The sequence below is a fragment of the Cryptotermes secundus genome, unplaced genomic scaffold (assembly GCF_002891405.2).
Source record: "Cryptotermes secundus unplaced genomic scaffold, Csec_1.0 scaffold2369, whole genome shotgun sequence".
NCBI lineage: Eukaryota > Metazoa > Arthropoda > Insecta > Blattodea > Kalotermitidae > Cryptotermes > Cryptotermes secundus.
Window position 1 is genome coordinate 41,675 of NW_019743198.1, and position 15,268 is coordinate 56,942.

At 38.4% G+C, this 15,268-nt stretch overlaps 1 protein-coding gene across 3 annotated transcripts in view; it reads left to right on the forward strand.

The window, feature by feature from the left end:
- The first annotated feature begins 11,058 nt into the window (after positions 1–11,058).
- Positions 11,059–15,268, forward strand: part of LOC111874106 (RISC-loading complex subunit tarbp2) — a 26,312-nt gene continuing 22,102 nt past the window's right edge. Inside the window, exon 1 of one of the 3 annotated variants that reach the window (XM_033755332.1) lies at positions 11,059–11,131. Coding sequence is in view for 2 of the 3 variants with exons in the window: in XM_023869328.2 (XP_023725096.1) it covers positions 11,244–11,246 (3 nt within the window). In the remaining variant the exon portion in view is untranslated. Of the gene's footprint in view, positions 11,247–15,268 lie in introns of all 3 variants that reach the window. The other 2 variants (XM_023869328.2, XM_023869329.2) reach the window with 2 other exon arrangements.

A 15,268-nucleotide genomic window follows, 5' to 3' on the forward strand; every position in this document is an offset into this window, starting at 1 on the left:
ATTTTAGGTATTAGGCTATCTTCAGGGGTGTCCAAACAGTCCTAATGGAAGCTTTACATTTAATCTTACATGAATTATTTGAAACCTAATCTTAGGTATATAAATAATATTAACATTTAAAATATCAGAATAGTACAAGGTTGAAGATGAATCAGTCCATTTTTATCAGCTTCACCAGTCTGAACAAGACAGACCTTCCACTGTAGGAAAATGCCACTGGATGTGGTTAGAAAGGTCAGAAAAACTACAAGAGGAGGATATAAATGAAAATGAGAGAATCTGACAATTTCGCTATCCAAATGGTTGTAATGCCTGTGTGTATGGATTGTTGAATGATAATAAAAATGAAATTAAAACTGAATGATTCTGTACATCTTCATCCTTGCACTATAGTGATAGTTTAAATTTTTATATTATTTTGAATGTACGAGTATACACAGTGTGACAGTAAAGTTCCCAAACTGATGCTATTACAGTAATACTACTAACTCCCATCTATGGGGGAATAGAGAGAAATTTTGTTTAAGATGTGAAAGTTTCAACTTTTTGGTTGATGCATATGAGGATTACAATTGGTTTGGTGAAATTAGTTTTTTGTCATGTTGAAGGCTTCAAAATGGAACAAAGAGCACTAATTAAGTTCTGTGTAAATTTAAAGAAAAAGCTGCTGAAACGTTTGAGTTGTCGAAAAGTGTGCACGTTGAAGAATGTGTATCGAGAACAAGTGTGTTTGAATGGCATAAGAGGTATATAGAAGCTCAGAATGTGAGAATGCAAAAATCGGTGGTGAAAACAGTGTTGACTACATTTTGTGATGCTAAAGGTGAATCTGTGCCAGAAAACCAGACTGTAAACGGTAAATGTCATAAAGATGTGATTAAGAGATTGGTTGCTCGAGTTCATTGCAATAGGCCTGAAGTGGGTCCTGGTATCTTCTGCACGACAATGCACCATCACATTGTTCAGGCTTTGTCTCCAAACCTTTGGCAAAAAGAGGAACACCATGTTATCCCATCCATCCTACTCCCCTGTTTTAGCACTGGCTAACTTTTTTCTGTTCCCTAAATTAAAAATTGCGATGAACGGGATGAGATTCGAGGGTGTTTCATCGATCCAACAGACTGTGACTGAAGGGGATGCAGGAAGAAGCATTTTGTTGGGCATCCAATTCATTGTATGAGCGATGTAAACATTGTATGGAAGCAGGTGGGGACTATATTGAGTGATGGTATTAATAAATATTTTATCACTTTTGTGAGGGTTTTTATGGCCTTAGTTTGAGAAGTTAATTGTCACACTGTGTATACCTGTGAGTAATTTTTAAATCATTTATGTAAGTTTCCTTTTATACTTATCTAAGACACCCCTGAGGGTGACCTATTGCATTAAATGGTGCTTTTGAATTCAGTCTACATGTATTGTTGAAACATATTTTAATGTGATGAATACTTACTATAAAAAGAAGAAAACTTTCTGACTTTTGTACTCTGTTATGTCTGTAGTACTACTAAGCCTACAATGACACATTTGTAACTGCAGTTAATACACATCAGGCACTATTAGGTATGCAGATTAGCAAAGAATGTGTTCGGAAAATGTGTGTACTCCATTAAAGGGTGGGTATTGCCCTAGACTTACATTTATTTGCATTGGTCCTTTTACATATGGTTTTCTTTTTTAAGTTTAATATCTTATTGTGGTCCAGGAACAGGGTATTTAAATGTCCCCTACTGTGGCACTTTCATCCAGATTTGAACTTGTTAGTAATGGGATTTATATTCAAAACGTTGCAACGCTAGGCCTGCAAGGGCCTGTGTATGTCATGGTTGTGCACTGCATGGGTAAAAGTTAATGAAGACTGAGAAATGACATTTGTTGTCTAAAGCAGAAAAACATTAGTGTTTGTAAAGGGTTAAAATTATTATTGTTACATTAATTAATTTAAGTTCATTTTCAGTAAAAATTAAATTCATTGGACCAATGGAGTACCAAGAGGATGGAAAAACATTTTTGAATAATTCTTTGAAAGGATGCTGTCATGCAAGTCTGAAGGTACATAACGACCTTTCAGCTATTTTCCTGTCTGGATGAAATTTCTCAGGATGAGAAATAATTGCTGTCATAACAGTATTGGTACTAAGTGAAAGGTTTACGGATGTATCTTGAAGTTGCAAGCGCTGTAAAAATTTGTTTACTGTTATAGCACACCCTCACATTATAGAAGGGATGGGTTCTTGAAAATGTGTTTGTACCATGGAATTTGATAATATGAACTCTCTTTCATTTGACTCACCAGTTGGAAATAGAAACACATTCCTATGGAAATCTTTTCAGTTCACAGTTTTAACAAAAACATGCCGTTTTACACTGAACCTGATAGTCTTGTTCCAGACATATTAAGTAAGGGTAATACACTGCATTGTGTAATATAAGGTGCAACAGCTACCATGCTACCAACAATCCATACATAATGGATATATGAATACAGGCTAACCAGTGCTGTGCATATGCGGTCTGAATTTACTGTTGCTTCGCAGTTTGTGTTTTTAAAAATATGAATGTTTATTCTAAATTTTCATTAAAATGAATTAGTAGCCTGTTTCATAATTTGTATAAGGGACAAAATTCCATAAGACAACTGAGGAAGTTTGCGCAAGTTCACATCTTGGCAATAACACTGACTCTTCCGAGATAGTTTGTGTTTTCTTTCTCCCTGTCCATCTAGGCAATTGTCAAAATACCTTAAAATGAGGCTATGACTGCTTCCATTCACAGTCCTTTCAAATTCATTATCATCTAATCATTTGACACTGTGTAGTCCGAGTTACTGACATCTTTAAATAACGTACAAATAAATAAATTCTTTCATAACCTGAACATTTGTAATGTGGGGGTGAACTGTATTAATTGTGTGCTTTGAAGGGCCATGACTGAGCACTTGCAGCAAATACATCTGATGAGATGGATAACTGTAATTTAGTCATTTACAGACAATTTGAAATATACAAAACTCCATAGGGCATTCCATGAAGATGGAAGTGCATAATTGAGGATTCCTTGAATTCCAGTATCGTTTGAAGCCATATTCACCAACATGAAAAACAATTATATGGGTCTTGTTGCTTCCTTTATTAGTTTCTTAAATTGTTATTTGTCTGCAGGGACACTTCATCCAGTGGGAAGCTGCCTAGGATCCCCTGACTTTAGGGGTCCCTACCAAATTATGTTCTGAAAAATAATTTTGAACCAAAATAATTTTTAGATTGCCTTTTTAATCGTTTTGTTTTCACCTTTGTTAATATAAATAATTTTGTGCTCATCCTTTGCCCATGCCCCACCATTGCTTTGAAACATTCTACTTGTGGGTGATTGATGGAGTTTTCGTAGTTTGGGATGTGTGGGTAGATGGGCTTCCTCTTCCATAAGAGGGCCAGTGGTGTGTGTAAGATTGTGTAAAGGCTGCTTAGTGATGGATCATTTGTATTACTTTGCAGTAAATTTGAGAGACTGTCCATCCTCTTGAGGGTTTTCAGATGTAAAGTTTTGGACTGGATCTCTTTCCATTTTCAAATATAAGAGAGGAAGGATTTCTGCTTTGGACCTATCAGAAAGAGTTAGTCTCATTTCCTTGGTAGGAGCCTTCCCTTGCTTACACCTGATGATGGAAACAGGTTTTCAAAACATTGTGCACATAGAAACTCAAAGACGATAGTGTCTGAAGTAATAGTTACATTTATTGTCAGGATCATTCAGACTTAAACCTCAGACGAATCCATCACAGTAGTATCATTATGCAAGAATGCAAACAAGGTGTCAGGAAGGCACTGGAAGCTTCAAGATTTATATTTGAGTACTAAAAGCAGTGCTGATGTTTGTAAATATTAGCATCTTTTATGATTGTAGATCAAGTTGGAACAAGCATAATTGTATGTTTAATTGGGGTTTTTTTTGTTGTTTTTTTTTCTTTTCTTTTGTTTAGGTAAGGTTTTGTGAATGAAGAATTCTAGAGTGCCAGTCTGTAATGTTGATAGGCTTCAGATTATGAAACATTGCACCATTCTACACATTTCATGTTGTTTCTGTGTAATTAAATTTTTAATATAACTGTGAAGTTTGCCCAGAAAATAATGCTCCAAAAATTTATTTGGAAACTACTGAAGAAAAGTAAGGCTTTCCTATAGAATGAGCTACTTTATGAATAGTTGCATGAATGAATACTTTATTTTATGTATTACAGTGTACACTTGTGATGCTGGAGTTCAACTCTCTGGTCCTGCACTCTGGTATCCCACTCAAATTATTATTCCTATAATGCAGAACTCATATGTTATACATTGACATTTCAATCATACATATCCTGTTGCTTCCCCTAGTGATTACTACTCATGTGTCAAAATGTTTTACAAACTTGTACTCAGAAATAGGGCTATTAAATCTTACAGCATAAAAAGGTTTTCATTGTTTTCCTAAGGCTGCAATTGATATGAAACAGAAATACGGTTGTGAGTCACTTTCGCATTGGTCGGTGATGTCATAGTCAAGAAAACAGAAGCAGTGATGAAGAGTTCTTTCTCTTGGGATATGGTGCTGTGCAGTCAGTAGAATCTGAGGCTCTGGCAGGTGGTTCTGAAGAACTATATCTTCTGGGTTGTAATGCTGTAGAGTGTGTTGAAAGTTAACGGACATTTCAGATGAGCATGTCGCCTCCATCTTGCAGGGTTGAAGAATAAGCCAAGCAAGAAACCAGTATGAAGCAGGTGGAAAGCTCTGCTTAGCTTATTCTTTGAGCCTGAAGATAGTGGTGACTTGTTCCTCAGCTTTCAGTGGATTACATGTCATATAACCCAGAAGACAGACTTCTTAGACCAGTAGATGTTCACTGACATCTGGGAGGAACATACTGCCTCCATCATCAGTGTTGAAGAGTGAGCTGAGGAAACAACCAGTCAGAAGCAAGCAGCTGGTGAACTTCTACTGAACGTCATGGTGTCGCATACCAGAAGATAGGAATTTTCATAGTCAACTGTTATGAGAACCTGAAATCCTGCAGAGTAGTAGTCATTATTGTTTATGATGGTACACTGATGTAACTCCCCAGTTGAGGCACAAACAAGCATGGCCTAGTGTCATTACATTATCTAAACTTAACTTTCTTACCATATAACCAGCCAACTGCCCCAGTTTAAAGACAGAGGATGTGATGATACACTGCCTGATCAGGGCTATTGCACACCTCTGGAGAATGTCATAGATAAGTTTAGAGCAATGGATGAGTGATAATTAAGAGGGGGAAATAGAAGAAACTGAGAAAATATGCTCTGACTTCGACATATCTCACATTAAGTCATCCAGTATTGAACCTGGGGCTCTGCATGTGAAAAGCTAGTATCCAGTGATTTGACCAATGGTAGGGCCATTCTGTTTTGTATCATTGATAATTAAATTTGCCAGGGGCTTTACATTCAGGGCAACCTTCATACATCATGTAATGCTTATGTTAGTTATAGCAAACTTTTATATACATACAGTTCTGATGGCCTAAAGTAGGAATCGATACTCTTCAAAAAAAAAATGAGAATGGTTAATTCAATGTACATATATGTAATTTACATATATCCTGTTCAGTGAATGGTTTTGTATTGCAGAATGTGTTGTTCAGTCTGGAATTGGGCAACATGAAGCAAGATAGAGCTCTCATTATATATTATGCAGTTTATAGACGTGTAACGGCTCAAATGTGGTGACCGTCCGCTCATAACAAACACTTTATTGTAAATCACTGAACAGTAAATGTAGTGTTGTTTTTTTTAATGCTTGTTTGCATATTGGTAGTGCTGTTGAATTTAGTTCTGTTGGAACAAGATGACACATCATACAGTTTGTTCATTGTTGGCATAGAACACAATGGGAACAGGTGTTCATTAGCTATTATTCGCCAAATTATCAAAATTTATATATGTTGTTACAAGTTTCTTTTAGGTGTTTAAAAAAAGTACTCAGAAAAGCACATCCTGGTTTTAATTTTATTTCCATGCCTGCAAGTAGCACTATCAAGTTCATCAGTTTTGATGAAAATTGGTATGGCTACACCTATATAAAGTTCTGTCAGTACATTTTGATTTTGTAACATCTGTGATTTTGACAGTAAAGAATATTAAAATTACTGTCTCCTGGGATATGATCCCATGGAATCCAGTGGATAGATACTAATGTTACGGAGGAACCCACTGACATCGTCATAATAAAATGGAGGCGGCTCATTCCTCTGAAATGTAAGTCCATATCTACCGGAATGCTCTGTGTTCCATACCAGAAGACTTAATTTTAATATTCACCACTTTGAGAACCTGAAATCTCATACAGTGAAAGCAGCAGTCTCCGAAGATGGCGTTCTTGTCTCTTAAAATTTCTGCTTCTGTTTCAAGGCAAGTTTCACAGTAACATGAGCATGCATTTATCATTGCAGATTGTAATATCTTGCTTGAACATAGAATGTTAACTTTGTGTGTCAGAGTTGACAAAGTATTGAGTAAAACCTCTGCTTGTGATGACTGTTCACCTCATCTACTAGGATGTCCAAGCCTCATGTGGGGTGTTCTCCATACACAGTTTGCATAACCTGTAACTCTGGAGCTAAGGCAGTGCATTGGAAATGTTTGTCTGCCTTCATTACTTACCTTATTCCTTTGCTGTGGTCATCTAAGAACCTTGGCCTCTTTACCGTGGATGTCCATGCTTTTCTCATTTGCTTTCTGCTCCATCTTCTTTTTTTCAGCTCTCATAAATCATTCTCTACATTGTCCACCGACCTCAGTCTCGGCCTTCCTACTTTTCTTCTACTGTGTCACTAATTTTCAGCTCCACTTTTATTTTAATGATCATGTCCTGAATGAACTCAACACATTCCAAGTAGCAAGATAAATCTCATTGTCTTCATAACCTTTCCTTAACTGTTTCTTTAAATCATTGATCTGGCATCCATCATTAGGTTTGTTAACAGGTATTGTTTGTTAGCCTTCCCTCCAACTTGGAGAACCAGTGGCTACCTTTGATCTGACCCTTACCCTCTGACTTGTTAGCTTGGATGATCCTACCAGGACAGCCATCTTGGTGATCAGGGCAGGGCATGCAAACCTCACGCCACATTAAGGTCTCAAGGGGGTGTCTCTGGACATTGTGATGCTGACCAGAAAACTGTATAATTAGCCATGTAAGGTAAAGTTGTCCCTGTGCTTAATTAGTTAAGCGCTATGCCATGAAAGCATATGGGGGAGTAGAGGTACAGCTCCATCATTCTTGACCTTAGCACTAGATGGAGGTGAGTGGTCAGCTTCACGCCCCTGATGCTTTAATCCCAGGGAAAGAGTCCCGTGTACCATTGGATAGGAGGCTGGGTGGGCCCCAGAGCCGGTCTGGATCCTGTGGAGGAGAGGAAAATCTTTCACTGCCAGGAATCGAACCTGGGTTGTCCAGTCCATAGCTTGTTGCTATAGTGACAGAGCTATCCCAACTCCTAATTGTAGTCATGTAGGAAATATTTTAATTTTTCTATTCCAGGTAGCTAAGTCTGTATAATGACTAGGCAGAGGTTAGATGACCAAGGAATTTGGGTTAATTCTGAAAAGGACAAACAAAATCAAACTCTGTGACCTGTAGTCCGCAAGTGAACTATACCGACCAAGTGACCGTCACTCGTCGGCGAAGTTAGTGCCAACTTTTGTGGATAGAGGGTGTCCCGTGGTCAGCACAACAGATCCCCACAGCCGTTAATTTCGGGTTTCTAGACAGGAGCCGTTATTTCCTTGAAATAGCTCCTCAATTATCCTCACGAGACTAGTGGACCCCGTTGCAGACCCACTACTTTTCAGAAAATCTGGTAGCGCCGGGAATCGAACCTGGGACCTCTGGATGTGTAGCCAGGAACTGAAAAGTACTAGATATTTTATCTCTTGCAGCATCTATACCAGTTGTAGGGTGTATGACACCTCCATTAGGTAATAGGGCTTCCTTCTCAGGTGTTAAAGTGGTCAGACCATGAAGCTGACCACTGACCACCATCTAATGCCAAGGTTAAGAATGTGTGGAGCTATACTTATGTTGCCCCTATACATCTTCATTGCATGGTGCTTAATTAAGCACAGGGATACCTCTACCTGTACTATTTTACCATTTGAAGCAGAGTGAATTACTGACAGGCACTAGATCATATGGACATTAATTTTATAAAATGCACACTTCTTTGTGGAAATACATGTGAAATGCAACCCAGTGCAAACATGTTTCCATCTCCAGTGCATAATAGTAGCACTGACAAACTGAATATTTGAGATTGATGATCGTTGTCAGCTAACTACAAGACAGCACATCACTTATGCCAACAAATTTTGTGCATTTTTAATTTCTTTAAAAAATATAGTGAATTAAATACTTTTTAAGTTTTTTGCTGTTGATGAAGGTATGCCTAATTACCAGAAATCATGAGCTCTGAGATGTTTTAAATGCTTTAATATTACAATGTAACCTATTTCTGATGTTACTTGAAAAAAAAAATGTCCACTGTGGAAAGTGATAAATTATTTTTTGTGTGTTTACTTGTAGTTTCTTAGTACAGAATTGTACCTTTCACATTTGGAATGAATGGGATGAAAGACTTACAGTTACAGTAACAGTACATGCAGCCATATCAAGTTTGTTTATACCTGAAATTTTGTGTTGACTGGTCATGATATGATACATTTTGTTGATGGGATGAAACAACAGAAGCCTGAAAAAAAACTGCATAATGAGGAGCTTTATAAATTATAGTTCATGTATTATTAGAATGATCAAATCAAGGAGGAGGTGAGCAGGGCATACAAAGTTTGGATAGGAAAACGTGAAGGAAAGATCACTGGGTTGTGAAGGGTAGAGGAGGGTATGTTCAACATCCATAAAAACAAAACCTGGACAAGGATGTGTGTCATGCCTCTGTGCATGCCAGACCCTAGTCTTCTCAGCGAGGAGGCACCAAATGACAATGCAGGTGTCTGGCTAGACATTGTAATCTAATGAAGAGCCCAAACAGAGCTCAGTATTGATTCAGGGAGGTGTCTGTAATGCATCCTGTTCATGATGTATTACCACTCCATTACGTTTGGATGTTCATCATATTCTCAGGCACTGGGCAAAGCAGACCATTTAATCACAAGCGTTAAAGGAAGGAGGGGACGATATTCTCTCCTTCCATGACACATCATCACCTCAGTACCCTAGTTGATCCAGGATCTGAACGTATCCATCATCACAGTTCAGTCTTCCTTCTTGTGGGTATTTAAGGCTTTCCGTATTGAGACCATATAGCATCATATGGTATGATGACTAATGAAATGGAACAGATCTGGAAGGAAGCAGTCATGGCCTGATTAAAGTACTGCCCTGACATTCACCTAGAAAGACTGAGGAAAAGAACAATGTATTTCAGCATAGCTGGTGTCCTGAACAAAATTTGAACTGAGCACCTCCCAAATACATGTCTAAAGCATCATATGTAGATGAACCTGTTCTGTTATGTGCTGTTCCCCACAGAGCTAGTAGGAGAAGGGGCCTATCACCTATAGCACTATAGTCAAGTTTTTGGCGTATGTAAACAAACTGATAGAAATGGTGTTGCTGAATGGCAGAAAACAAAAATTGGTGTCTGTGTTATGGCAGGGTGAGTAAGCATAGTATATGATGGAATACCTGACTTGGCAATACAGCCAATGGAGAAAATAATTAGGGGAGAAAAGCAAAACAGTGGTTCAATGAGCAGTGTTATGTGCTCTCAGCAGACATTCAAGTCAATGCACAGTGCCAGAACAATGGGGTACACGTGGGTTGTTGACAGAAAAGAGTGTCCATTGAAGCGAAAGTTGTGAAGATTGCAGAAGTGGAAAGGGCAGGTCTTTTCCAAATGCTGAAGCCAAGGTAGCCCCATTTCTCCTGTGACAGCTCACTAGAAAATTGGCAGTCACTTCATGGGAATATTAAACATGGATCAGGACTGCGCCTTTGAAATCACTTCACAGGCCTATTTATGTGACAATTTCTGGCCGTTTTCCAGTCATAAAGTATAGGAAAAGTCGCTCAAATGAACAAAAAGCAGCAGGTCCCAGTGAGATATTCAGTGAGTACCTCAGCCAGTCATAGCATGTACTGTTAGAAACAGGGACACATCAGGTCAATGAATGCTTGAAGATCGCGTAATTACCGGAGTCGTGGAGATACACGTTGTATGTGTAAGACCACATGATTTTAGGAGCCAATATCAGGAGAGGTGCAGGATGCCTTTGACACAATCGTTCTGAGAAAACAATTCAATGCTTCTCGGAAAAGGAGACTCTCCGAAAATTATCATACAAAATACGGGAAGGAGTATTTATAAACAATGAAACTATCTAATCCTCGTTAACTGCTTTCGAGATGCATGTAAATGACAGATCAAGAGCAACTCGTGGCATTCGGAACCGTTGGGAACGTTTGCTTGCTCTCGCTTCGAACTGCGACGACGCTCTTCAACCTTAAGATAGTACAGTTAACACATGGAAAGGAAACGATTTACAAATACTGGGAAGCGTCAAAACGAACATTCTGGAAAACAGTTTCTGTGTATCGAAACGTATTGCGTCACGTATTGTATACTTCCTAGCCAGGTAAACTCTTCCCAACGTGTTGCGACACAACCTTCCGCTACCACGTACCCTGGAATCAAAGAGAGTACAGTAGGTACAGTAGGAGTGCGAAAGTTGTTCCATGCAATGGATTCAGCGACCTATCGGATCTAAAAATTGCGGCATATAACTCAACTGCAAATGTTATCCACCACAACGAAGCCCCACCACACTCCGGGAGGAACTTGCATTAGTGTACTGTGTGATAAAATATGCATAAGATATCTTACAGCAAACTGTGAAAAGAACTCTACTATGACTTACAATAACGAGGACACTTAGCTATAAAACCCAACAATTGTGCACATTCTGCACTTCGCCAATTTTCAATTACTGGAAGGGAATTTTATTTCCAAGATTAACTGTGATTGGTGGACTTCGTTCCTGGCAGTTCACTAGCAGCGCTCGGAAGCTCGGAAGCACTGGGAAGGCTCGGAAGGAAGGTAGATTTGTTTTCCGGAGGACTTGTTTAAAGTTTTGGTATTTGTTGTGCTGCTGCTGTAACGTTTGAAAATTAAAATCTGAAATTGTCGGAAGGGCCATCCAACGCAATTCATGGTGAGTTGTTTAAACTGCGGAGATTTTATTGTGAAATAATCATCTAAGCACATGCCGTGAATCGAGTAGTAAACGGTCTATTTAGCCGGCAACTACAACCGATATATTCTCACATATATGTTTTATTAAAATATTAATTTGATAATTATGTGTGTTCAGTTAGCAACTGAATTACTAGTATTATTGTTAAGAACTCTAATCGTATTGAGTATGAAAACGAACTAAATTTAATATTCAAAAATATAAATGAATGGTTCAAGGTTAACTTACTGACATTGAATCTCGATAAAACGTTTTTATGCATTTCTCAACCAAGAATAGTAATACAGTGGACATACCTATCATTTATAGTAACAGTCAAATTGCTACAACCATCATCATCATCATCATCATCATCATCATCACTGGCACGACAGCCCTTTGTGAGCCCTGGCCTTCCTCAGGATTGCTCGCCATTCTTCTCCATTCGATGCTACATTCCTCCAGTTCTTTACACCCAAAATTCTTATATCCTGCCACACACGTTCTTCCCATCTTAACCTTGGTCTTCTCACTCTCCTATTTCCTTCTGGTTTGGTGTTAAGCATTTTCTTGATGGTTCTATTCTCGTCGGCACGTATTATGTGTCCAGCCCATTCAAGCCTTTTCATCTTTATAAATCCAATAATGTCTGGTTCATTAGTTTGTATAGCTCATGGTTATACCCCTTCCTCCATATTCCATTTTCTTCCACTGGTCCAAAGATATATCTCAAGATACTCCTTTCAAATATGCTTAACAGTCTTTCATCCAATTTTGATAGTGGCCACGTGGCATAAGATAGCACTGATCTTATAAGTACTTTATACATCATAGTTTTGGCTTTCCTGGGTATTAATTGGGATTTCAGGTGACATTTATTTGCTGCAAGTACACGCTTTTTTATTTCATCACTGATATCATTTTTACAGTTAACTTCTGATCCAAGGTAGGTGAAACTGCACACAACCTCAAATTTATATGAGCCAATTTCAATATATGTAGGTCCATTAGCACAGTCTTTCTTGGTTACTGGCATGTACTTTGTTTTATTTTGGTTAATTTGTAGATTCATCTTTTTTGCTGCTCTTTCCAAATTAAGAAAAGCTTCTTTCATAGATTTTTGTGTTCTACCAATTATATCAATATCATCTGCAAATGCCAAAATTTGAACTGACTTGTACAATATAGTTCCCCTTGTGTTGATGCCTGAATCTCTAACTACCTTCTCTAATGCTATATTGAACAAAAGGCAGGCTAGGGAATCCCCTTGTCAAACTCCATTTCTAGTTATTATAGGGCTGCACAACATATTCTGAATCTTAATTTGGCATTGGGTCTTCCTCATAGTGGCTCTGACTAAGGCGATTACTTCCGTGGAATGTGCATCTCTTCCATTGCCAGAAAAAGACTATCTCTATCTATGGAGTCATAGGCTGATCGGAAGTCAATGAAAAGATGATGTGTTTCAATTTGGAATTCATTACACTTTTCAAGGACCTGTCGAATAGTGAAAATCTGATCGTTAGTTGATCTTCCTTGACGAAACCCACATTGGTAATCCCCAATTATGCCTTCCACAAAGGGAGAGAGACTGTTAAACAGAATGTTGGAAAATATTTTATATGCTGTGCACAACAGACTAATTCCTCTATAATTAGAGCATACCATGACATCGCCTTTCTTATGGATAGGGCATACAATACTTACGTTCCATTCCTCTGGGATTATTTCTGTTATCCATATCTTAACTATTAGCTGATGTAAGTGCTTGGCATATTCTGGGCCTGCAAATTTCACTAATTCTGCCGTGATGAGATCCATTCCTGGAGCTTTATTATTTTTCAAATTTTTGATTGCTTGTTCTACTTCTTTTATTGTTGGCGCTGGCTCTTCAGCCTCAAAATTTCCTAGAGTCCGGTCTATGGTCATACCTTCCACTTGTTCAGAGACGTTACTATTTAATAATTCTTCAAAATATTGCGCCCATCTTTCCAGTATTGCTTCATCGATACTCAATATTGTGCCTTCTTTATCTATACATAAGGTTGTTCTAGGTTGAAAGTCCTTTTGACTTTTGTTTAGTTTTTGATAAAACGCTCTGATTTCGTTTGAACTTCTTAAATGCTCCAGTTCAATCAGTTCTTGTTTGTCATATTCCCTTTTCTTCTTTTTATGCAATCTTTTTTCTTTTCTTCTCGCTTCACGGTATTCTTCCACGGCCCCTCGAGTATGGTCCCTTTGCTGCATTCTCTTATATGCCTGGTTTTTTTATTTGTCACTTGCTCACACTCTCCACCAAACCAATTCTTATACTTTATCCTTTCCATTCTTCCTAAGACTGCACCAGGAGCATTTATAATAACATCTCTGAGGCCCCTCCAAGCTTCACTGACATCCTCACTATCAGAGAGACCTGCCAGGCATTCACCAATTAATCCAGTATATCTGGTTGCAACTCCTTGTTCCACCAATTTTCCACAATTCAGTTTCTTAGCCTGGGATCCATGTATCTTCCTTGCATTAGATATTCGACTTCTAATCTTTGATATTATTAAGTAATGATCAGAGTCAGTGTTGGCTCCCCTGTAGCTCCTGACATCCATCAAATCTGAACAATGTCTTACATCTATTAGGATGTGATCGATTTGATTAAACACATTTCCATCAGGGGATTTCCAGGTTCGTTTATGTATATCCTTGTGATTAAACATTGTACTACCTATTACCATGTTTCTTGAGGACGCAAAATTTATTAATCTCATCCCATTATCATTTGACTTGTTATGTAGGCTATGTTTTCCAATAACCGATCTATATACATCCTCATTCCCCACTTTGGCATTCATGTCCTCTATGATTATTTTACAGTCCCTTTTTGGACAGTCACTATATATTTCATCCAGTTCATCATAAAAGGAGTCTTTCTCCTCATCACTTTTATCTTCAGTTGGGGCATGTGCACAAATAAGGCTATAGTTAAAAAACTTTCCCTTAATTCGTAGCCTACATGTTCTGTGAGATTTTGCCTGGAAGTCTAAAATAAGATGCTTCCTTTTTTATTAACAATAAAACCTGTTCCAAACATGTGACTCTTCTTCTGACAACTATAAAATACAACATGATCCCTCTTTTCCATGACTCCTTTACCCAACCACCTCAGTTCTTGTATAGCAGTGATATCTAGTTTATAGCTATCTAGTTGTTCAAGTAGCATTTTTAGTGCTCCGGCTCTGTAAAGAGATAATACATTCCAAGATCCAGTTCTCAAATCCTTTAAACATTTTCCAGGTCGTCTTGAATAGATCCGTCCGGCTACTCTTTCCTCGGATTTCTGAACAATTTAGTTTTTACAGTGTGAGGTCGTTAGCCTCACGCCCAACCCCCAACTTGGAGGACCAGGGTATCCCTCTCTGTCTGGCTCCTACCCCTTGACCTGTCCGGCATGGGTGGCCCTACCAGTAGCTACGCTACCGCCGGCATAGCTCTCAGGGTCTCAGGAGCTCTCAAACCCCATCACCACGATAAGGTGGAGATACCATTGGTGGGGAATTGCTACAACCGTTTCTATTAAGTTCCTCGGTCTGGTGATTGATGATACCCTATCATGGAAAGGACACATTGACTGGGTTCAGCCTTCTATGCAGTTAGGGCTATTAAACCCTATATGTCAATAGAATCAATGAGATCGGTATATTTTTCATATTTTCATTCTATTATTCATACATACATACATACATACATCAGCGTTTCAGAGTATTCACAAGTGTGCAACTGGCACTGAATATAAAACTTGTCAAACAACAGTCACAAGAGAATCACAGATAAAATCGCAGACCTCAAATAAATAGATACAATGTAAGTTTTGAGGTTTTCACGGCGATGACAATGAAGAAAGTTGTCTTCTGGGTTTAGGCACCGTGTATTCTTCATTTTGGCCGACGTTTCGGAGCAGTCGCTGCGACTGCTTTCCGCAGCTATTCAACTGCTCTGAAGATGGAGGC